Source organism: Rhipicephalus microplus, chromosome 5 (assembly GCF_043290135.1).
Source record: "Rhipicephalus microplus isolate Deutch F79 chromosome 5, USDA_Rmic, whole genome shotgun sequence".
Taxonomy (NCBI): domain Eukaryota; kingdom Metazoa; phylum Arthropoda; class Arachnida; order Ixodida; family Ixodidae; genus Rhipicephalus; species Rhipicephalus microplus.
In genome coordinates this window covers 9,940,765-9,963,960 of record NC_134704.1, presented here as the reverse complement: position 1 = coordinate 9,963,960, position 23,196 = coordinate 9,940,765, and the positions used below count along the sequence as shown (strand labels likewise).

At 46.9% G+C, this 23,196-nt stretch overlaps 2 protein-coding genes across 4 annotated transcripts in view; one reads left to right on the top strand and one right to left on the bottom strand.

The window, feature by feature from the left end:
* LOC119175036 (MFS-type transporter SLC18B1-like) overlaps nt 1-23,196 on the bottom strand; it is a 30,972-nt gene that overhangs the window by 6,052 nt on the left and 1,724 nt on the right. Inside the window, exons 2-11 of one of the 2 annotated variants that reach the window (XM_075894821.1) lie at nt 9,860-10,178; nt 6,448-6,543; nt 5,483-5,556; nt 5,105-5,252; nt 4,708-4,776; nt 4,425-4,527; nt 3,518-3,675; nt 2,899-2,997; nt 2,182-2,270; nt 931-1,026 (exon numbers count right to left, since the gene is read on the bottom strand). In XM_075894821.1, the coding sequence (XP_075750936.1) occupies nt 931-1,026; nt 2,182-2,270; nt 2,899-2,997; nt 3,518-3,675; nt 4,425-4,527; nt 4,708-4,776; nt 5,105-5,252; nt 5,483-5,556; nt 6,448-6,543; nt 9,860-10,132 (1,205 nt within the window). In that variant the 5' untranslated portion in view covers nt 10,133-10,178. The remainder of the gene's footprint in view (nt 1-930; nt 1,027-2,181; nt 2,271-2,898; nt 2,998-3,517; nt 3,676-4,424; nt 4,528-4,707; nt 4,777-5,104; nt 5,253-5,482; nt 5,557-6,447; nt 6,544-9,859; nt 10,179-23,196) is intronic. The other variant, XM_075894820.1, reaches the window with a different exon arrangement.
* Nucleotides 6,492-23,196, top strand: part of LOC119174023 (uncharacterized) — a 95,308-nt gene continuing 78,603 nt past the window's right edge. For both annotated transcript variants that reach the window (XM_075894822.1, XM_037424802.2), the window contains exon 1: nt 6,492-6,625. In XM_075894822.1, coding sequence (XP_075750937.1) covers nt 6,623-6,625 — 3 coding nt within the window. In that variant the 5' untranslated portion in view covers nt 6,492-6,622. The remainder of the gene's footprint in view (nt 6,626-23,196) is intronic.

Genomic DNA, 23,196 nt, shown 5'->3' with positions numbered 1-23,196 from the left:
CACGGTTTCGCGAGTGACATGAGTGACAGCACCTTTGAAATAATAAATGTTGGCATGTGATGATGACAGGATAGAAGTGGTAAAAATGATTTTTTCAAAGCGTAACACGTGGCACTGCCACGGTATAAAGAATGAATATACCTAGCCGCGCGATTCAGTACTTCCTGAAAGGATTTAAATGTATATTTTTGGTGGTAAATATAAATATATTGTGAATGTTCTAATGTCGCTCTTTTTTTTTTCTTCAGCGAAGTCTTTGCCGAAGGTAGGCATGAAGTCTCTCATATACGGTGGTGTGTCGGACGGTCCCACTGAGGAAGTCAGTGGCCAAAGTTCCGCACTGTGAGCATGCCAAAACGTGCTCTCAGCGTCTTTCGGCTCATCAGAAAGCATCGCGTGGTTTTTAATTCGTTTTCTCGCTCAGGCTTGGGGCGCCTTTTAATACTCAAGTCTATGCACTCAAGTACTCATTGTGAAAAAATCCGATGGTGAAATCCCCTAAGACCACTGGGTAACGCGCTGTGATGTTGGAATGAAGTACATGCTTCGAAAACAGGCTTATTGTTATTCTTCGTATAGAATTGCACATAATTTTGGCAGACTTAACAGAAAGTGTTTCGAAGTAAATTAATTTAGTTAACTTTTTGTATTACTGACAATAACATTTCTATACCGACGAGCCACATTTATGCAGTTAGCTCTCGGCTTGGAGTTTTTACCGTAGAAAACCATTCCTTGGGAGCCTATCTTGAATGCATTACTTTCACTCTCGGGCCCGGTAAAAAGGCGCAATATTGTGCGCTGATCTACTTGTTTGCTTACTAAACGTGGCTACTGACATCCATAGCTAAGTTGTGTTGCCGCGAAATGCCGAATGCATCTTGGGATCGGGCGAACACTGCTACGTACCGTTCCAACAATGAAACTTACACTGCGTGCTTGAGTGCATGGCAATAACCGCTAACGAACTGAGCAGCCATGCCTGTTCCCGTGAATACTTGGGAAAGGTAAACCATCCACAGAGATCTGAAGATAGAAAGGAAATTACAGAAAAGTTCACCTTACTGAACAGCGCAATAACTGCAATGAATCACCGGATACACTTTCAATCAAGTGCAGCTTGAAGTACTGTAGATATGACAAGTAAACCTGATTTTTTGTATGGTTTCTTGAATACAGCCACTATTTAGTCAGGACGTAATTAAGAGTGTAATTCAGCTATATTTCACAATGGTCTATAAAAACTGATGTTCTTGGAAACCTTGATTATAATAGAAAACTCAACTTATGGTTTTCTTAGGAAATGCTGAAAAGCTTTAACGTTTGTTCTTTTCATTTCATGTACAATAACTCATCCGAAACTATTTTCAATTTTTTTCTACTTACATGAATAATATAAATGGAGTTTAAATGAAATCCCTTGAATAGTGACTTCATTTAAGTCATTTAGTACACCACATTGTTGGGGCATTGTTGTGCTCTGAAAACCAATTGTAATTATGTGCAAGGCAAAACAGCATAGCTGGCCAAAGGTAATTCGAAGTATTCCATTACGTGTGCCTTCTATCATAGCTCCAGAATGTTTTTACAGGGGCGGGGGGGGGGGGGGCGCTAAGCTTTTAGTTAACTTTTGTCTATGCTTGGTGTACAACAAAATCATACCTGTTATGCTAAACTTAGCTGGGTTATTTAGGCGTATGTTTAACGCTGTAATGCACTACCTATGGAGGGGGCGTCTTCTCAAAAAGCCTACAATACAAGACATGTTCATAATTTGGTGTTTTCGAGTCTGGATCTCAGTACCCGTGAAACATTCGATGACTTAGGTGAAACATATTAGCTCTTAAGTAGTTTGTAGTAATTAACGTTGTTCTATGTGTTTACTGTAGAAGTAGTCAGGACGTAACTGTTGCTTGCGGAATAGCCTGCTGTTTGCTGAAATTACGCCATATGAGTAATTAAAGTGACTTTTAATTTTATTAAATATAGTGCAATGTTCCAGGTCACACATGCATTTTATTTTATGCAAGCTTAAAAATCACGTGCACTTCTAATACCAAAGTACAGATAATTAAACTCGATAGAAGTACTCATTACTATAAAGCCATACATATATGTTGCGCGACTACTAAAAAGCCGCTCCCTTTGTTCTACATTGGGCTTTGAAAAAATTTTCCTCACGCTTCAAATGAAAGGAATGGCGCTGGTCCTTGTAAAAGAAACACGAAAACCGTAAGAAATTGCCCCACAAAAGCGGAAAATGCATCCATCTGCAAAGGAAATAATGGTGGCTGTAATCATCTATGTCTGTGTGTAAGAAAAATATTTTTTTTATTGAAACAGCAATACAAGAGCTGGAAAAAAGAAGCGATTGGTAACGTCACTTGCAACTGAATGAAACTAGGTACTCTGAGATAGATAGATAGATAGATAGATAGATAGATAGATAGATAGATAGATAGATAGATAGATAGATAGATAGATAGATAGATAGATAGATAGATAGATAGATAGATAGGCTCGAAATAGGTCTTCTGTACGTGGCGTGCTTGTTAGATTGCATTAGTTAAGATATTTAACCATTTTATTGATAGAGTTAAGCGTGCGTATCTGCTGTGCGGCCATCGATTGTAATTATATATCGGATGGGTTGGTCGAAATATTTGGGGTTGTAGTTCAAGAAATGCTTAGCACATTAAAAAAACTGCAGCTCTTCTATCTGTCCCCCACGACTTTATTTAAATGAAGTTCTTGTCACGGCATGTTCTTTACAGTCAAAAAATGATCATTATGGTTTGTGGTGTTTAATTTCGAGCACCTGACAGGTCTCACGGCAATGTTCTTTTAAAAAGCAAGACAACAGGAAACACATTAAAATGCAAGCCAAGTTTACTGTACCTTTAATTGACACAGAATGCCCACAACAAGGGACGATATCGTGTAGCTGGCAAACTGAACCATATAAACGCCACCCAGTTCCGCAGTATCAAGGCCAAACTGCAAGAAATGAGTTATTTTCAAAGTGTATAATTGAATACGAAATTGATCTTGCGTGGTCACAAGGGCTTACTTCGGATAAAAGCGGGCAACGTTGCATACTTAAATTTCTGCAAAGTTCTTAGATGTGTTAATATTGAATCAAGCTATAACGGAGCACTGAGGCTTAGATACTGAGCGAATGAGTGAAAATCGAACGTCTCGGTGGTGTAATGAAAAGGGTCTCAATCGCAATTTCTTGGAATTGAACAGCTATCACTGTGTGTTTCTTATGTGGTTTGCTTTTGTTTATCGTAAATGAATTTTTGTCGCATGACACTTACGACCGATCTTTCGCCTTATTCACCTTTCTGCAACGTTAGTTTTTGGACACTCTTGCCCCCTCCATTCCTGACCTTTTGACTTTATATAATGTTCCTTTAAATGCAACTGTATTAAAATGTGTATAAATGCGCGAATGAACGCCTTACAAAACGAATGTGGTAATGACATTATTTTACCGTTTTATGATCTCCATTACCTGTCTGAGATGTGGCTCCAACGTCGGTTCATTAAATCCCATAATAATCCAACTTATCATCACTGTAACCATGTCTATTACAAAGACTGGATCAATAAGCAACTTGTACAAAGCTACTGGCCTCTTCAGAGGTTCGGATGTTGGAGATTTTCGAGCATCTGTAATGAGTAAAGAGAGAAAGTTATTGTTCCTAGAAAGTATACTGAGGCGATGTCTGTCCCTGTGCTTGTTGTGTGGTAAACATTCATATGGGCCAGATTTGTTGCTTACAAAATAAGAGTTGCATGAGCCCGATTCTACAAGCTACCACTCGCCTGCATAGTGTACGCCACAGTAGATGTGTAGTTACGCAGCTAAGATGGGCCCCGAAGGTTACGGTTGTGATCCTGTCCACGATAGTCGCACTCTCGTTGGGGTGAAATTTTATTGGCCCGTGTGTTGTGCGATTTCAGCGCGCATTAAAAAACACCAGATGGTCGAAATATCCGGATCTCTCCCCTAAAGCCGCCCTCATAACTGTATTCTCGTTTTGGAACTCAAAACTTAGATAATAGTTTCGCCAGCACCATTTCCCGGTGTCTGTCACTGTGCAATAAATTCGTTTTTTTGGTACTAACAGCAAAAAAAAGGAAAGAAAGAGATAGATAAAGAACTGGCTGATAAGAGAAGACAGTGCACAGGGATAGCGCTTACCCTGTGTACTGTCTTCTTCTCTTCTAATCCAGGTAATTCTTTTTCTTCCTGTTGGCGCCCAAAATATGACGTTGGGGATACAACAACAACTAGCCCGAAGGGAAGCTTTATTCAACTTTTGAAGACCGGAATTTCGGTGGATTTATATAAAGCAGCTTGTTGAATGATTTCATTATTAAAAAGGCATTCTTCAGCTTCAGGGTACATTAATTACCTTTTACAGATATGTCAGACAGCTTCTTTGAGGTTGTCGTCCATGGCAGTGAAAGTCCGAGCAGAGCCGCTATTACAAAGAAGGGCAGCGGGTACGCCCAAGCCTAAAATGTATCGGTGAAAGTGTTTCACTCGGTCAAACGTCTACACACAAATTGTAAATGATTGTCTGGGCTCAAACTCGCTGAAAAATTTGTAGCCTGTGCATTCACCTAAATAAAAAACTGTGCATAATGCAGTGCTAGGAAAATATTTCAATATAAATACTTATACTGTTCACTTACGTCAATTAGCACACCTCCAAGACCTGTCCCAACCATGTTTCCCACGCCCCACAAGAACTCCATCGTAGCCTGAAACAAAAATCTTCTGTTGTAAAAAACAGGTAACATGTTCATCAAGCTCTTACTTTTTAAGTACTTTACGTCATTGGCTACCTCTGCATTAAAAAAAAAAGAAGCAACAACGGAAGGCCTGCGCTATATGCACAGCTCTGTCGCAGCGAAAGCTGGAAGATTGAGCTGCATGCATGAATGTTGGCTGCCTCTTGTGAATTTATGTAGGTTGTATGTAAATCCTTCATTCAATACAGAATAATCGTCTGGAAAGCATTGAAGATATATAGGAGGCACTATAACTGTCAAGAAAATGCAGAATTTAAAGGAAAACCTTAGTACTTACGATAATAGGACCCGTGTGCATAGGAAATTCTGAAGTGACAACTGCGTATGCCGAAACAAGGAACACAGTCGAAAAGAAACCACCGATTACAGCCAGTGTTAAACAAAGGCTAAGGAATACGCTGCCTTTGGGTGACCAGAACATCAACCTACGAAAAAGATGCGACTATGTGGTAGGTTCACAAAGCAGCTAAACAATGTGAGTAACACTTCATTCACCACGTTAACAAATATTTAAGCTGTAATGTAACAATCTCATTCTTGGCCAACAGTGGAAAATCTGAGTAAATGTTTTCATGGTATATTGGTGAAGCCTACATTGTATACCATTATCTGGTACTGTCAGACTCTAACGTAAATAAATTGTATAAACACTCACCCTAAGAGAGTAGTGAACAGTAAGAAACCAATCTGTCCGGATAAATAACACTTCCGTGGTGATGCTAAGGCCATCTAGAAATAAAACATTGCCACGCATTAGAGCATGCATACATGGACACTAGCAAAGCGATTGAGAACGACGTATGCGAACATACAACAGTGGAAACTTGGGTTAGTTGGTGCGTAGTCATATTTGCGAGTTTATTCAGTGCGCGAAGACAGGAAAAGAGGACAGGGCAGACAAAAAGAGCGCTGACTTCCGACTAACCTTATTTCGCAGAGTGGCAAAATTTATGCTTCGAAAAAAACGATACCGAACAAAAAGATAAAAGACAAGGCTAATGAATGCCTTGGTATCAAAACACGTGTGATGGGTCCTAAATCGTCTTAAAACCCAGCCAGGTACTCATTTTAAAGTGTAGTAAAACAACAGTTGCGGAGGTTACGACGTTCTCACCAAGCAAGTGTGTTTTTTCTGCTTCCATAATACCACGGGTAAGCTGATTCTTACACCCTGTCAAGGGTACCAAGAGCACCTTGGCATCCATTGCCGGGATTCTGTTTGCACCCCCCTATTCGATCGGCGCTGTAATATTGACAAGGCATAAGAATCACCTTACTCGCGAAATTATTGAAGCGGATAAATGCACTTGCTAGGTGAGAACTGCGTACAGGATTTCCAGCTGTTGTTTATCACAGTTAGCAGTGATTACTTGACTCGGCCTTAAGACAATCGAGGACCCATCACACGTGTTTTGACACTGACGCATTGATTAGGCTTGTCTTTTATCTTCCTGTTCTATATCGTCCTTTTTGACGCATATATTTTGCCACTCTGCGAAGTTAGTTGGAAGTAAGTGCTCTTTATGTGTACTCTGTCCCTTTTTTCTTATGTTTGCACCCCGAAAAAACTTGCAAATATGATGTTTGCAAAACAGAGATATTTGATAGAGACAAACTTACAATTCGTTCGCTGATCGCAGATCCCAGCAACATTGCCACCTTAACGGCAGAAAAGAAAAACCCGTACTTCCATGCTTCCAGACCAGCAGCGTCAGCCTTGGGAGAGACAGGGCAGGATGAACGTGTCAAGTAACTAAAGCGGAAATCTCGGTACATCGGGATTCCATGTGTATGAATGGTGAGTGCACTGAAAACAATTTTTGTGGTCTCAGCTACAAGTCGGGCCACCTGGTCGTTGTCTAAATGGACGGCTTCGTGAACACCATCACAATCTTAAGTACGTGGTGAGTGGTTTTCTGGCAGTGCATTAAAAGAAGTGTGGTCGCTTTCCTTTGTTCGATGCGTTCAGAATTCTGACAATAAATAGAAATCAGCTTACAAGCGGGATCATAAAAGCAGAAGAGATTGAAAAGATGGGTGACAAGTGTATCAGTATGCCCTTTGTTGCGCTCACAAAAAGGAATTTAATTTTCTTCATGTCTGTTCTGATACCAAGCAGTGTTCTTGTTTCTTCTGTGCAGCAGACGTGCACACGTTTTGTTTTGTAGGCGATAGTAGTGTTGGAATTACAAAACAATACTGTTAAATGTAGCGCTATGTGTGTGAAGATTTGTACCTGCATTGTGTGCTGTTTTTTGTGTACTTTTATCTTTCATAAATGTGTCAAGTCAACCGAAAGTCAGACAAACAAATGAAGGAATCGTTTTCTAACTGAGAAGATCTGAATATGTTCTCGACGCGGCTCCACATGCGCGAACCAACGTGTTGAGGGAGATTTAGTCGTGGAATTTGAGGTTCTATATTACTACAGTTCACTCGTAGTGGTAGCCGCTGCTGTGGCAACGTGTCACTAGACGCGACTGAAATGCGGAGCCTTTAGGCACTCGTTCCTGCAAAAAATTACGTCGCCATTACTCTTGCCGTTGCCGTCTGTGGCGTAACCGATATACATGAAAGATTAAAATGAAAAAAAAAAATGACCGGATTCGAATGTAATTTAAACCCGGGACCTCTGCCCTGAAGCCAAATATTCTGCCACAAAACGACACTGGTCCTCTAAACTGATTTGCAAGACCTTATACATGCAGACGTCTTGTCGGGCAAGTAATCGCGTCGACCTATGTACTACTACGTCGTAGATGAGTGAAATAGCAACTAGTCATGAGACAATGTTTATTGTGCGACTAGTGTAAGGTATAATGCGTCCCACCCACTGCGAAGTGCTCAACCATAATGGTGGTCATCATCAGCCACATGCAGAATTAACAAACTGCTCCTAATATACCTTGCAGGTGTGTGGCGGGTAATATCTACAGAAACACGAATAATGGTGTAGTTGGTGCTGTCCTATATATGTCAGAAAAATAATGATGCAGGGTGTAGCCTCGCGGAAAGCTTAAGCTTCCAACACACTCGTCCTGGCCCCAGCATGAAGCTACTCTCAGAATTCACATTCGGCAGTATCGTAATCGTCGGTGAAATTTTTCAGCTTTTATACAATTCATCGACATCGACCTGCTCGCCTTTTCTGCAACGCTCTCTGTATGCCTTGGCTTCTTCTCCTTCAAAGTGGTTCATGGTTTGGGTGGGTTGCGCCAAGATGTTGAGGAACCAACCAAACAACTCAAAGCAGGCCCTTCAATTTGGGCATTAGTTAAGTAACTTGTTGAGACTAATTGCGTCGCTCTGTTTGAAACGGTGAACACGAAACACACAGCTGGGGATCGCGTGTGTCCTTTTTGTGTTGTTCTTCGTTTCGAATACGCAAGTGTCAGCTATGCACAACCAACCTACGCTGGCCCTACTAGAAGTAGCTCGAACATGCGGAGGAGCTTATTATGTGTGGCTCAACGTGTTTCGCACGTGCCCTTAGTTGATTATTTATTGTGCCAGTCGTATGTAATTTTAGAAGTTTCGTTAGCATTTAATATTGAATATCTGAAATAAATCAATACATAAAACGTAGTAATTCAAACTCTGATATGATCATGGAACACACTTTATTGGCAGGCTCTATGCTGATTTTGGACAAATGTACTTTCTTAAAGCGCTTGTACGCAAAGCTCTTTGCATTCCACGTGCATCGCAATGCCGCAGCAAGGATCGCCCCTGCGACTTCCCGTTCAGTGCCACTCATCTTGGCGCCACGATAGATCAGTGGATCAGCGGCGAATAGAAATAAAGAAGGAACATAAGTGACATATAGATTGTAGGGAGATAAACCTGGAACAGAAATGTCAATTTACGGTTTCAAAGAGAGTGAGAGAGATAGGTGAGTCATTAGTATTGTGGTAATGAATAATATTTAGTTAAATGTCTCGATTTATGTAAAATCACCATTATTTTAGTAATGGTGGCCTATCTGTGACTTAAAATGTAACGAGGCAAAAAATGCGTAAGCAGGGGTTGCGTTCTCGAGTGGACATTCCGACAAGTGAACTTGTTCTCTTCTAAACTTGAATAAGACCAATACACTTGACGATATGTATCCACTAGAGCGCACAATGTTTGTCATTTTTTGTTAAATGTAACGTGTTTCTGCGTCAAGATAAACATGTGCGCTTTTCATGGCAAAAGTTTTGTTCACTCACGTTTGATTACTAACATCTACCAATCAACCTGAAATTTGAGCGAGTTGGTTTTGACACAGATATAGTTGATGTAGCGAAAAAAAAACAATGCCAGAGAAAAGTGCACACAAAATCTAGCGGTCGTCCTGTGTGCATCTTTTCCTGTCCTTGTTTTGTTCCTCTACCATATGTATTTAATCTACTGCTGCCATGGCGCCTGAGAGGTTATGGTGTGCGTCTACTGACTTGAAAGTCGCGGCGTCGATCGCGAACGTGGCGGTGGCATTTCAATCGAGGCAGATTGCTTAAGCCCAGTGTGTGGTGGCACTGCCCAAACAACCCCGGCTGGTTTAAATTATGTGCAGCATTTTACGACATTGTCTTCCATATTCTGAGCCAGTTCGGAATGCGGATTGTAGTCGACCGCACTGAGCGACCACAATTCTATAAATAACCACAATGTATGACAGTAGACAGTGTCTCGTCTATGGCGCAGCTATATATTTTTTTTTTAATTTCAGTTCACCAACTAGGCCCCCAACGTACGCATCTCGAGCCTACACGAATGCTCTCTCGAAGGTGGGAAATGATACGCCATATACCTTCAGCAGAAGCTTAGCCGGTAAACCATAAAGTCAATAAACAAACTTGTATTGAGTTTTTGTAAGCGAAAAAAACGTTCAAGCGCACAAAAATGTTTATTATCATGGTCGCTAGTACACACAGTATAAAATATTATAGGTTGCTAACTCAGGAACTTACAACGACACTTTATAAATTGAATGCGAGTTACGTTTATGTCATTCAATAAATAGGCTAAATGACATTATATCATTACATACCAAAGGTGGAAAATAAGGTTGCATGAGTGAGAAGGCCGCCGACAACCAAATGTGGGTGTACACCAACGGCATCATCCATCGGCTCTGGCGAATAATGGAGAGCACGCTCTTGGTAGGCGTCGTAGCATGGTGTGATTCAAGATCATCTGGGCCACACGTTTCGGTAGCGTTCTTCTCAATATCTAATGCATCGACTGAAAATGCTCCGTTTGCGTAGAAATGTAGACTTCTTGATTTCGAAGCCTGTTTTACAATTTCCACGCCATCTGACATTGCTGTCTCGGTGCTCTGAAGACTTTTACCAACGAGCGGGAGCAGCCTGTGAGAGAAAAAGACATTTCTTCGATCTTCCGATTAAATTTAAGTCATTTTCAGTAACTATGGGGTTTGAATGTACTTATGTTGCCCTTTTTGAATGCTGTACCGCAAGCAAAAAGTATACGTTGGCGATCGGTATGTGGCTAACATCTCTGCATTTGTCACCATATCTATCGGGTTTATTGTTACTTTGTCAACATTGCAAGAGATGTTCGAAGGACGGTACCATAGCAAATAATGCATAGCTTAATATACAAGAGCGATCGTCAAAGATATTGTTGCGGGAAGAAAACAGACCCACGATTGGAGAGTTAATGTATTGACAGTGATAGCGGAGGTTTCCTAGGTGGTGATAATTCCCGTCGTCTTTCTTCAATCTTAATGAGCTTCCTCCTTCTCTTTACCGCAACATCACTCTCCCGGCGGGCGTAGCTCCGACCTGGTGCACATCACGGAGCACCAGTCTAGGAGGGGATATACTGCTTGAGCCTGGTGACCTGAACAACGTCGCCGTTGACGTGAGGTAGCAAAGACACGTTGGCTAGTGCTATATCGTACGTCACGTCCGACAATTAGCGTAAGTTCTTGTACGGTCTAGAATAGCGACAGAGGAGGTTTTCAGCCAAAGCGACACGGCGTGAGGGCGTCCAAAGGAGTACAAGAGAACCTGGAGAAAATTGCGTGTCTTGGTGCTGGCGATTGTAACGTTGCTTTTGAGAAGCTTGCGAATGTGCGAGCCGTTGACGAGCAACCTCTTGGGCATAGGCGGCCAAAGTAATTGCATCGCGGGTGCAATCAGTCGTTGAGAATTTGACACCAGATGGTAGCAACGTATCGAATAGCAAGACACGGTCGCGGCCATGCATACAAAAGGTAAAATGACAAAACTCCGGCGGCTTTGTGACGGGACGAATCGTAAGCAAAAGTTATATATCGTGAAGTGTTGTCCCAGTCGTAGTGATCGTCGGAAACGTAAATGGCAAGCATGTCAGTTAGAGTGCGGTTCAGTCACTCGGTGAGCCCATTCGTTTGAGGATGGTACGCGGTAGTGATCTTGTGTTTCGTAGCACAGGAACAGAGCAGGCCATCGACGACCTTCGACAAAAAGTAACGACCACGATCCATTAGTAACTGTCGAGGGGCGCCGTGGTGCAGGATGACGTCATGGAGTAGGTAGTCCGCAACATCTGTAGCGCAGCTAGTCGGTATCGCATGTGCAATGGCGTATCTTGAGGCACAATCTGTCACGGCAGCAACGCACTTGTTCTCTTCGGTAGAAATGGAGAATGGGCCGAGTAGATGGAGGCCTGCACAGGAGAATGATTCTGTTGGGACCTCACTTGGCTGAAGTAAACCAGCAGGAGGCAAAGCAGGCATCTTCCACCGCTGACGCAAGTCGCAGGAAGCGACATAGCGCCGCACAGAGCGATAGAGACCAGGCCAGAAGAAGCGGCGCCATACGCGATCGTAAGTTCGAGTGACGCTCATATGTCCAGCAGTAGGAGCGTCGTGAAATTCCTGGAGCACGACCAGCCGCAGATGCATGGAAACGACTAGTAAGAGCTCAGGACCATAAGACTGATGGTTGCGGCGGTACACAATGCCGTCATGCAGTATGAACATTCAGAAAGAGAGGTTGGTGGGCGCTAGCTTAGGTGGTCCATAAAGTATTGAAGAACAGGGTCTTGTCATTGCTCGCTTCCTATGTGAAAGCTGGATGTGGAAAGAGTACTGATGTCGATGTCACTATCAGTGTCGTCCAGTTGATCCACAGGATTGCGAGAAAGGCAGTCAGCATCATTGTGCATGCGTCCATATTTATGCACTATTGTGAAGTCATACTTTTGTAAACGGAATGCCAACGCACAAGTCTTCCAGTCGGGTCCTTCAAAAAGGAAAGCCAACAGAAGGCGTCGTGATCCGTGACGACTCGGAAAGGACGACCAAACAAGTACGGTCAAAATTTCGCGACAGCCTAAACGAGTACTAGGCATTCTCGCTCAGTTATCGAGTAATTCCGTTCGGGCGTGGAGAGAACGCGACTCGCATAGGCGATGACACGGTCGTGGCCCTGATGATGCTGAGTGAGAACAGCGCCGATACCATGGTTACACGCGTCAGTGCGGGCTTCAGCGGGCGGGGAAGGGTCGAAGTGCGAGAGAATCGGTGAACTTGCAAGCCGCTTAATAAGGGTAAAGAATGCTCGCTCTTTAGGTGGTCCCCAGAAGAAAGAGGGATCTTTCTTAAGAAAGCCTATGAGAGGACGAGTGATGTCAGCAAATTTCTTTACAAAGCGACGGAAGTATGAACATAAACCCATAAAACTATGGACATCTCTCGTCGATGAAGGAATAGAAAAATTTCGCACATTGCAAACCTTTTCCGGGTCAGGTTCGATTCCTGCTGCGTTTACGAGATGTCCGAGCACGGTAATTTCTCGGCGACCGAAGTGGCACTTGAAGGAATTCAGCTGAAGGCCAGCAGAGCGAGACACCGAGACCATAGTTCTGAAGCATTGCAGGTGACTTTCAAAAGTCTTCGAAAATGCGATCACGTAGTCTACGTAACAGAGGCACGTTGAGAATTTTAAACTACGTGTAGGGAACTATGCGAACGACGACGAAGCAGCATGAAACGGCAAGCCACAGCGTTGGTGCACGCGCGCGACCCGAGCTTGCGTTTGTTTTGTATTTTCGGCCTGTTGGCGTTCCTCGCTCTTCTCGCGTTCCTCGGCCTTCCAGTAGGTCTGTACGTAAATAAACTGCGTGACATCTGGTGGAGGTGCTGGGTAAATACGTCAGACGGAGTGAACAAAACAGTTCCGGCAGGAGCGGCCGTACAGGTCAGGGCTACAAGGTTGGATGTTCTCGGTGCTATTTCCGTGTCTGCAACAACGACAAGTTTGTAAGGTTCAGGAAGAGAATTCACCAAACAAGAGGTTGGCAGCGATGTAAGGGCAACTTCTGCACGTGAGCAATCTATGATGGCCCGATGACGCGAAAGAAAGACCCATCCAAGAATGACTTCGTGGGAGCAGGATGCCAGCACAAAAAATTCTATGACATAAAGTTCACCTTGGATAATGACACGTGCAGTGCACACAGCTGTAGGTTCTATGCACTGCGAGTTGGCCGTGTGGAGCATCAGGCCCGAAAGAGGCGTCGTCACCTTTTTCAACTGGCGGCATAAGGTCTCACGGATTATGGAAACGGCGGCCCCTGTGTCGATAAGCGCTTGTGCGGCGGTCCCCTCAACATTGACGTCAATAACGTTTTGCTGCGAGAAAGATGGAGGCCTAAGCAGTTCGAATTGTGTGCAGCTGTTGCCTCCGGAGCTGCAGCGATCAGTTTCCCTCTTCCGTAGCAGGTCGGCGACGCATAGGTGACAGGGAGCGTCGTCGGGGCGATGGTGACCGATGGTTTGCGTAGGGTCGAGGACCGTCAGTGGTGTACCTTGATGGCGTCCTAGACGACGACGCCATTGGCCTGCTTACGGTGTCGACTGGAGGGAGATCTCGGCGACAGTGGCGGGCGACGTGTCCAGCGATACCACAGGCGAAACACATGGGCATATTATCCGGCGTCCTCCAAGCGTCTGAGCGACGGTAAAATTGAGCTGAAGATCTCGCGTAGGGATACGGCGCAGCAATTGGGGTTGTAGGCACGACATAGGGTGGCGTGGCAGGTTGAGCATATGGCATACGCTGTTGCGTAGGACGAGCAGCGACGGCGGCGTACGTGAGAGGCGTAGTGACTGGTGGTTGCTGATGCACCGGCGGAAGGGCTTCAGCGACTTGGGTCCGAATGACGTGTTGGAGGTCCGGTGCCAAAGCTTGCGTGGGTTCATGCGTCAGTGGCAGCAGTGACAGCTGGCGCGCTACCTCTTCGTGGACGAAGTCCTTGATTGTCGAAAGCAGCGGCTGCTGATCGGTAGGATGGGCAGCTAGGTGCAAGCTTGCGAGCGTGTCTGGCGTCGTGAGGGCTTGACGAGCAATTGCGCGCTGCCTACGCAATTCATCGAAGCTTTGACAGAGGAAAACGAGGACAGCAATTGTGGGGGGATTTCTCGCGAGCAACATCCGAAAGGCGCCGTCGTCAATGCCTTTCAATATGTGCCTGATTTTTTCTTCCTCAGGCATCGTAGAGTTGATGCAGTTGCATAGATGCAACACATCTTCAATGTAGCCCGTGTAGGTCTCGCCTGGTTGCTGCACACGGTGACGTAAACGGTGCTCGGCTTGAAGCTTGCGTGCCGCAGGTCGTCCAAAGACGTCCGTAATAGCCATCTTGAATGCAGACCACGTAGTAATGTCAGCTGCGTGGTTATTAAACCACAGTTGCGCGGTGTCCGCAAGGTAGAATGTGACGTAGCCCAGCTTACTTGGGTCGTCCCATTTGTTACTTGCGCCGACTTTGTCGTACCTTGCCAACCAATCTTCGACGTCCGACTCAGTGGAGCCCGTGAAGATAGGAGGGTCTCGTTGAGGATACACGGCACCGCAAGTGACATGGACGGTCGAAGGTCCCACCTGGAGAGGCGTCTCGGTGGCCATGTTCGTGTCACGTAGAGGGGGAAGCGTACGGGAGCGAAGTTCCAGGTTTGTACGGGAGTCCACACACCTCCACCAGAGGTGTGTGGACACAAACTGCGTGACATACGCAAGAGGGAGTCCATCATGAGCTTGATTGTAGCTGGCGCATTGCATAGTCCAAAAGCATAACTTTGAACTGGTATAAGCCATCTGGTGTTACGAAGGTGGTTTTTCGTGGTCCATCGCATACACGCTGATCTGCCAATAGCCTAAACGGAGATCAATTAAAGAAAAATACTTCGATATTTGAAGGCAGTCAAGGGCGTCATCTATTGGGGGCAGTAGGTACACATATTTTTCTCCTTTCCGGTTCAGGTGACGGTAATCGACGCAGAAGCGCCACGAGTTTCCTTTTTCTTTACCAAAATTACTGGGAATACCCGCGGCCTACTCGATGGTTGAATGATGTGCTTGACGATCATCTTGTCGACCTCTTTTTTGTATCATGGTCCTTTACGCAGCAGAGACACGATATGGCCTCCATGGGTTACAACAGACGTCTGTCTCAGAGGCCACTCGTTCATGTCAAAGGTTTCCCGATAAGTTGACAGCAGGTGGCAAAGAGCTGTGGTGTGTTCCTCAGGAAGGTCAGGGTCAGTTATCCTAAAAATGTGGTCTGCAGTTGACGAGGACGAAGCAATCAGCGACAAAGGTGTGCTGTATTCGAAGAGAGATGCAGTGGCCAAAGAAGTAATATTATATCCTTTCAGAGGAGAGAGATTCACCATGGCAATATTTGCGGAAGCACGTGCGTAGAAAATACAAAATTGACGATTGGTATGCAAGCCTTATTCTCCTGTATTTGGAGTATAGTGCTTGATAGGTAATATTTCTCGTCAGAACCACGTCAGTGAGTAGCGACACGACATAGTCGCCATCTGGGACGGGAGGAGAGGGCATCAGGATAACAGCAGTCGCAGCCTGTGGGGCAGACGAGCGAACTCCGTGGAACATAAACGGGATGATGCACAAGTTGCGGCGTCGGCAGGGAAGGGAGGATCAAGCTGTATAGCTCCATCGGAGCGGTCAATCTGGGCTTCGTGTTGTGCAAGAAAGTCTATGTCGAGCATGAGGTCATGTGGGCACTGTTCGAATACATTAAATAAAACTATAGCATAGGTGTTGCCGATGGTGACACGGGCTGTACACATACGGCAACAGGTACAGTGCTACCATCGGCGACTCGTTCTGCACTCGTTGTGGTGGGTTGGTGGGTGTGAGGAACTTTCAGAGCCTTCGGCGAAAAGCAGCACTCATAACCGATAGGTGAGCCCGCGTGTCTACAAGAGATATGACATGAACACCGTCAACTTCGATGTCCAATAAGTTTCCACATGTAGGCAGAGTAGATAGAGGGTTTGAAGGCTGGGTCGAAGTGGCAGCGTCACCTCCAGAAGCGGCGCCGCCTAGTTTCCCGTAGGGAAGCGGCCGGTTGTGGATGGGGACGTTGAGCGGTGCATGAGCGGGGAACGTGTCTGACGACCTTGCGGAGATGGGGAGCGGCTGATCTTGGCTGAAAATTGTCATCGATGGTGCTCTGGTTCGGCGTGCAGGGCGAGAGGGAAGGACCATCCGGCAGCTGTTGGTTGTGACTAAGGCCGCGTTCACACTGAGCATTCCGGCCGCCGAAAGTGCTCCGAATCCGGTTCGGTGGCGGCGAGATCCGCTGAAAGGGCCCTCTCCGCGCTGATTGCTCTCGGACCAATATTTGCGGCTTCTGCCGCCGAATCGGTCACCACGGACCAATAGGAGCGCTAGTCAAGGAATTTTGAAAAATGGCAGCCAAGCCCTACTCACTTGTTATGCCGCAGTGCACGTAACTGAATGTTGAAACCAACTGGAGTTTAACCTACTCTGTGCCTGCATCGCCTCCGTATTTCGTGAAAGAGGTGACCGAGCTTGCTGTTGGCGTGACCGAGCTTGTTGCGGTATTGCAGAGCAAAACGAACCCACCAACGCCGCTGGCGTCGGTGGTTTTTCTGCTCTTCGTGCATCACAAGACAGCCACTTGCCAGCAAAGTAAGCAGTGTTGTCTTTTCTTGCTTCTTGCGTACGAGAATCGTCGAAGTATACACCACCGGATAGCGTAGTAACGTTTGCGAGCCGCGACAACAACCGGGTGACAGTGCATCCATCCCGCGTTCGCCCCGTAGTAGATGGCATATTCGGTGGCGCGGGGCGCGTCCAGTGCGAACGACGCTGCGTTTCGGCGGCAGGGGAATTTCGGTCGCTGTAGAAAGCAGATGTTTCAGTGTGAACTAGGCAAAAGAGACGACCACCAGGGAGGTGGCGTAGAGCAACTGCGGCAGTGACGGGCAGTGTGTCCAATATGAGAACAATCGAAGCAGATTTGACGATCGTCTACGGTGCGCCACTCGGCTGGATTGCGGCGGGGCAGAAGGTAATTCTGCGTCTGGCTCTGAGGCGCTAGGGGGACCCGGTAAGTGCTCGTTTGCCGGACCGAGCAAAGTGACGGCATGTCCAAACTTGCGATTTCTTCCCAAATGACCGCTTGAATGAGAGAGATGGATGACATGTTATCCCGGCAGTCGGGGCGAATAGGTAGAGCAGAAGACATAGCGTTAAGCTCACGACAGATAAGACGCGTGATGTCTTCAGTTGCCGTCGGTGGATAGGCCGTGGTTGATCTTCACCTGACGAGGTCACGGCGGTATTAGGCACTCTGTCGCACGCTTGAGCACCTCGACGGCCTTTTGCCTGTTCAAAGCGGGGACATCCTTTGATGACTTTATCCACCGCAGTACAATCTCTGGACATAAGGAGGTGGCAGGCATGATCGGTAATACCTTTCAAAATGCGCCCAATCTTGTCAGCCTCAGTCATGCTGTCGACAGCATTACAACAGAGAGATAGTACATCTTGTATGTAGACGACATACGACTCTGTTCACGTCTGAGCGCGGCCCGCAAGTATTTTGCTTGCGGCCAGCTGACGACCGACCGGTGTGCCAAACAGATCTCGCTTTTTTTGTTTACAGACGTCCTAGCTCTTGCGGCCAGCTTCGCGTGTTTTGTACTAATGCCGCGCAGTTTCCATAACATAGAAGAGCAGGTTCACAAACATGAGAGTCGGGTTCCACCTGTAGCTGTCGCTCACTCTCTCGTACAGTTTAAGCCACTCCTGTACGTCAGTCTTCTCCATGCTACTAAAGGGCCCAGGGTCCTGCAAATGAGTCAGGAAGACCAATGGCATGACCGTTGACGCTTGGTTTGCCATTGTTTCGGACTGAGACATTGGCTGTTGGTTTGCCCTTCTGGCGGCAGGCGGATGAAGTCCGCTGCGAAGTTCCGTCCTGGTACCCCAGCACCTTCACCAAATGTTACGGAAAGAAAACAGACCCACGATTGCAGAGTTGGTGTATTGACAGTGATAGCAGATGTTTCCGAGGCGGTGACAAGTCCCGTCGTCTTCCTCCAATCTGAGTGAGCTTCCTCATTCTCTTTACCGCAAAAATAAGTGTATATATGCACGATCTCAGAGAGGCAAATAAAATATGATACCCCACCTGGCCAGCAGATCTCTCTCTGTAGGCATGTGTCCCAGTCTGTAAGGGTTAACTCAGACGCCTGAGTCCTCTCGTTTATACATAACGGAAAGTGGGGAGTTCCTTAGCAGCGGAGTATTGCATGCAGCTGAACAGCTGTAACATAAACCTCTCTTATGGAACCACACAGCTATGCCATATACCAGCAAATAGAAAGTTAACAAATGGATACGGTTCATGACATGTTCCCTAAAAGTCACGAGGCCCACAATGCATGTCATTTAAGATATTGTGAGCATTATTTGTGCGTCCCATCTTTTAATCTGTACATACTCATCATCACCACTCAAGTTTAGGTTGTGGGGCACATACTCGAGTCAATAAAGGAGAGTCTTGAGTGTACTCGACGCCACCTTAAAGGTGGTGGAGAGTGCTGACCGCTTCCTGCGTCCTCTCGCGTTCTCGGACACCCCAGCGTCTTCTAGAACACATCTCTGGAGCTCCGTTCAGGCCGCCACTTAAACGACTTGGGTCCGGTAATGTCGCAAGCCGACCAGCCCAGCGTGCCAGCTTCGCCACCGCTCCCACCGCGAAGAAACCCTTCTCACCTGGTCACCAGCCCTCAAAAGGATCCTCCGCTGTTCGCAGGGCTTCCGGGTGAAGACGCTGAAGACTGGCTTGAGGAGTATGACTGCGTGAGTGTTATCAACAACTGGCAAGACCCTGTGAAACTCACCCACGTTGCATTCTACTTGAGCGGCGTCACAAAAATGTGGTTTTTCTACCACGCCACAGATTTTCCGACATGGCCTTCCTTTACACGTCAGCTCCGCCAGATTTTTTCCAACCCGTCAGTGCGCTCGGATGTCGCCAAAAATAGGCTTGGTGCACGTGTTAAACGCCCCGGCGAGTCTTACACTTCTTACATCGAAGATGTTCTCGCCCTTTGCCGCCGCATCGACAACTATATGGCGGAAAACGACCGTGTGCGCCATCGGCTAAAAAGGAATTGCGACTGTCGCTTTTAATGCGCTTGTGGTGCAAAATCCCCAAACCGTAGCCGATGTTGTCGCTACCTGTCAGCGCCTTGAGGAGCTTCAGACCACTCGGGTACAACCTGATATGTCTGATCTGAGCTCAAGTCATGATACAACAGAGCTGCGTCCATTGATCCGCTCTATCATCCTCGAGGAACTTCATGCACAGGCTTCACCTCGCCACCTCGATATCCAAACGACGCCACCCGCTACTAGATTACGCGACGTCGTGAGGGAGGAACTGGCCTTGATGACTAGTACACCAGCTCCGAGTTCACATCCCATGCCCATTCCAAGTTATGCTCACGTTGCTGCAACGGCACCTACACCCAACCAAAGCCTGGCCTCGATGACTGTCACACCTGTCCCGAGCTCATATCCTGTGGCCATGCCAACGTATGCTCAGGTTGCTGCTAGGACACCTGCATTCCAGCAAAGTCAAATGCAGCTACCAGCACCCGAAGTGCATGGCTCGCTCAACTCACTCGCACCGCGACCATCTTCCCAGCCTTACAACGCCTGGCGCAGTTCGCGGCCGACTTGCTTCTATTGCGGCATTCGTGGTCACATTTCAAGGTTTTGCTGACGCCGTCAGCGAGACGAAAGACGAAGCTACGATAACTTTGAACGGGAAGACTTCTACCTCACTGGACCACCCTATCGCGGACTGTATCAGAACAGCACACGTCGGTCGTCGCCTCCGCAGAACTTTGGCTGAGTTGGCAATTCCCGTTGCTCGCGTCGTCGCTCACCTTCCCCGATGCGGCGTTCCTCTTCTCCTCTCCGACCTTCTACTTCAATTCCTGACCGCCGACTGGAAAACTAAATAGTGCAGCTTCGGGAGGGAAAGCTGCATCTTTAGAACTGCGTCAAACTCCTCCGGACCGCCCATCGAATGTTTTATTAGTGTACGTTGAAGGTATACAGACAGAGGCACTGGTGGACACAGGCGCATCACTTTCCATGATTCGTGCAGACTTTTGTGCCCGCTTGAAAGAAGTTAGGACGCCCTACGATGGTCCTCCCCTTTGTTCCGCAGATGGAGTCCCTATTCAGCTTTCAAGTGTTTGCAAAGCCCGCGTTTTCATGGATGGCATCCTTCACCACAATCAGTTTTTTGTACTTCCTTTGTGCACTCACACAGTAATTTTAGGATGGGACTTCCTTTCTTCGGCATCAGCTTTCATATCGTGTCGTCAGCGAGTCATTCAAATGTCAGCTACTAAGAGTTCATCCGATGTCGATCCATACAGCTTCCGTTTTGTTGCCGCCACTGATTGTTTCATTTCGCCAAGAGATGAACAACTTCTAACGATCGCTTCGGATCCTATAGTTAATGCTGACGTGTTCATAGCTCCATCAGTTCGCTCCAAACTTGCGGGGCTTACCATAGCACCCGGCCTTGTGCGGTTTAACGACAGTAAAGCATTGGTCACTGCCTTGAACCCAACTTCTTCGCCAGTGATGCTGCCCCAGGGCACTGCTGTGAGCTGCTTCACTGACAGTGAGCCCTTTTCGCTGGTTCCCCTTCACGCAGAATCACCGCCTTTGTCTGCTACTACTGATATCAAGACTACAACTGTTACCTTAAATGACACCATAAGTCCTCACCTCACTGCCGAGCAAAAGAGAGACCTCTAAGACCTTCTCCAAAAGCACAGCCTTTCGTTTGATGTACATTGCAAAGTTCTGGGCCGCACCTCCGTTGCAGAGCACAGCATCGAAACCGAAGGCAGCTTCATTGTACGCCGCCGCCCATACCGTCTGTCTTCGGCGGAACGGCAAATCATTGAGGAAAATGTCACCGACGTGCTCAAACGGGATATTATTCGACCTTCATCCAGCTCCTGGTCGTCTCCTGTTGTGTTGGTCCCGAAAAAGGATGGCTCTGTCCGCTTTTGTGTTGATTACAAAGCGCCCAATAAGATCACGAAAAAAGACGTATATCCGTTGCCGCGCATAGATGATGCCCTGGACCCCCTACAAGGCGCAAAATATTTTTCCAGCCTCGACCTCCGATCCGGGTATTGGCAAATACCTATGCGCGAAGCAGACAAAGAGAAAACAGCGTTTGCGACACCTGACGGGCTTCACGAAGTTAACATCATGCCTTTTGGCTTATGCAACGCTCCAGCAACATTCGAGCGCATGATAGATACTGTCTTACGTGGTCTCAAATGGAAAACCTGTTTATGTTATTTAGACGACATCGTCATTTATTCTTCTATTTTTCCTCAGCACCTTAAGTGTTTGGACGAAGTTCTAACGTGCATTTCGAACGCTGGCCCACAGCTCAATACAAAAAAGTGCCACTTCGCCAGCACAAGCATCAGAGTATTGGGTCATCTTGTCAGCAAAGACGGTGTTCGACCCGACCCCGACAAGGTTGCTGCCGTAATTAGTTTTCCACGTCCGGGCAATCAAAAACAATTGCGAAGTTTCGTGGGCCTGGCTTCTTACTTCCGCCGCTTCATCCGTCACTTTGCTGCCATTGTGGGGCCGTTACACAAGCTTCTGACGTCAGGAACGGATTTCACGTGGACTGACGAGTGCGAGTGTGCTTTCCAAGCCCTTTAGCGTGCCTTGACATCAGACCCCGTCCTTCATCACTTCGATGAGAGTGTACCCACTTTCCTGCACACAGATGCCAGCGGCCACGAAATCGGTGCTGTCCTCCTCCAGCGCGACGACAATTCTCGTGAGAGAGTAGTTGCGTATGCCAGCCGCGCACTAACACCTGCGGAGCAGAACTACTCCATAACAGAGCAGGAATGTCTCGCTGTTGTTTGGGCCATCCAGAAATATTGACCTTATTTGTATGGACGCCTCTTCTCTGTGGTTACCGACCACCATGCCCTATGCTGGTTGTCCTCACTGAAGAATTTGTCTGGGCGCCTCGGTCGCTGGATACTGCGTTTGCAAGGGTACACTTTTGGCGTTGTGTACAGGTCCGGCCAACAGCATCAGGATGCTGACGCTCTCTTTCGCTGCCCTCTGCCACTTTCATCTCCAACCACGCATCCTCAATGGCCCTCAGGTGATCAAGCGGCTTCCTCTTCACTCACGTTATCACCCCTGGCAGTTGCGGGGTCACTATCTTTAAACAGCAGCGCCCAGTTTGCCGGGTACCAACGATACAACCCCTACTGTAACCGCATCATTGGATACTTGAATGGCTCACCTTCTCCACCTAATGCCAGACTACGTCGTCAGCTACGGCTGTTCAAGCTAGAGAACAATGTCCTGCAGCACTATACTTACAATGCGGATGGGCATCGGTGGGTGCCAGTACTTCCCCGTTCTCTGCGAAAACAAGTTCTCGAAGCATTGCACGACGACCCATCAGCTGGACACTTAGGATTTCAAAAGACCTACTACCGCGTTAGGAGCCGTTTCTTTTGGCCTGGTCTTTCTACAAAATGGTTGATTGGGCGAGTTGGTGATACATGACTAATTATGAAATGGAAGCGCACAACGTAGAAGCAGACGGAAAGACAGGGACAAGCGCTTGTCCCTGTCTTTCCGTCTGCTTCTACGTTGTGCGCTTCCATTTCATAATTGGTCTTTCTACCTTTGTGGCTAATTATGTCGCTTCTTGCGCACTTTGTCAACGCTGGACATGACCAACTTCAGCTCCTGCTGGCTTATTACAGCCCATTCCATGTCCCGATACACCTTTTGTCGTTGTCGGAATAGACCTCGTCGGGCCACTTCCCGTAACGCCAGCGGGCCACCGCTGGATCGTCACAGCCGTCGACCACCTCACACGATACGCGGAGACCGCTCCTCTACGCACTAGCTCTGCCTCAGACGTTGCCGCCTTCTTTTTAGAAGCCATTGTGTTGCGTCATGGTGCACCTCGCGCGTTGTTGAGTGACCGAGGCAA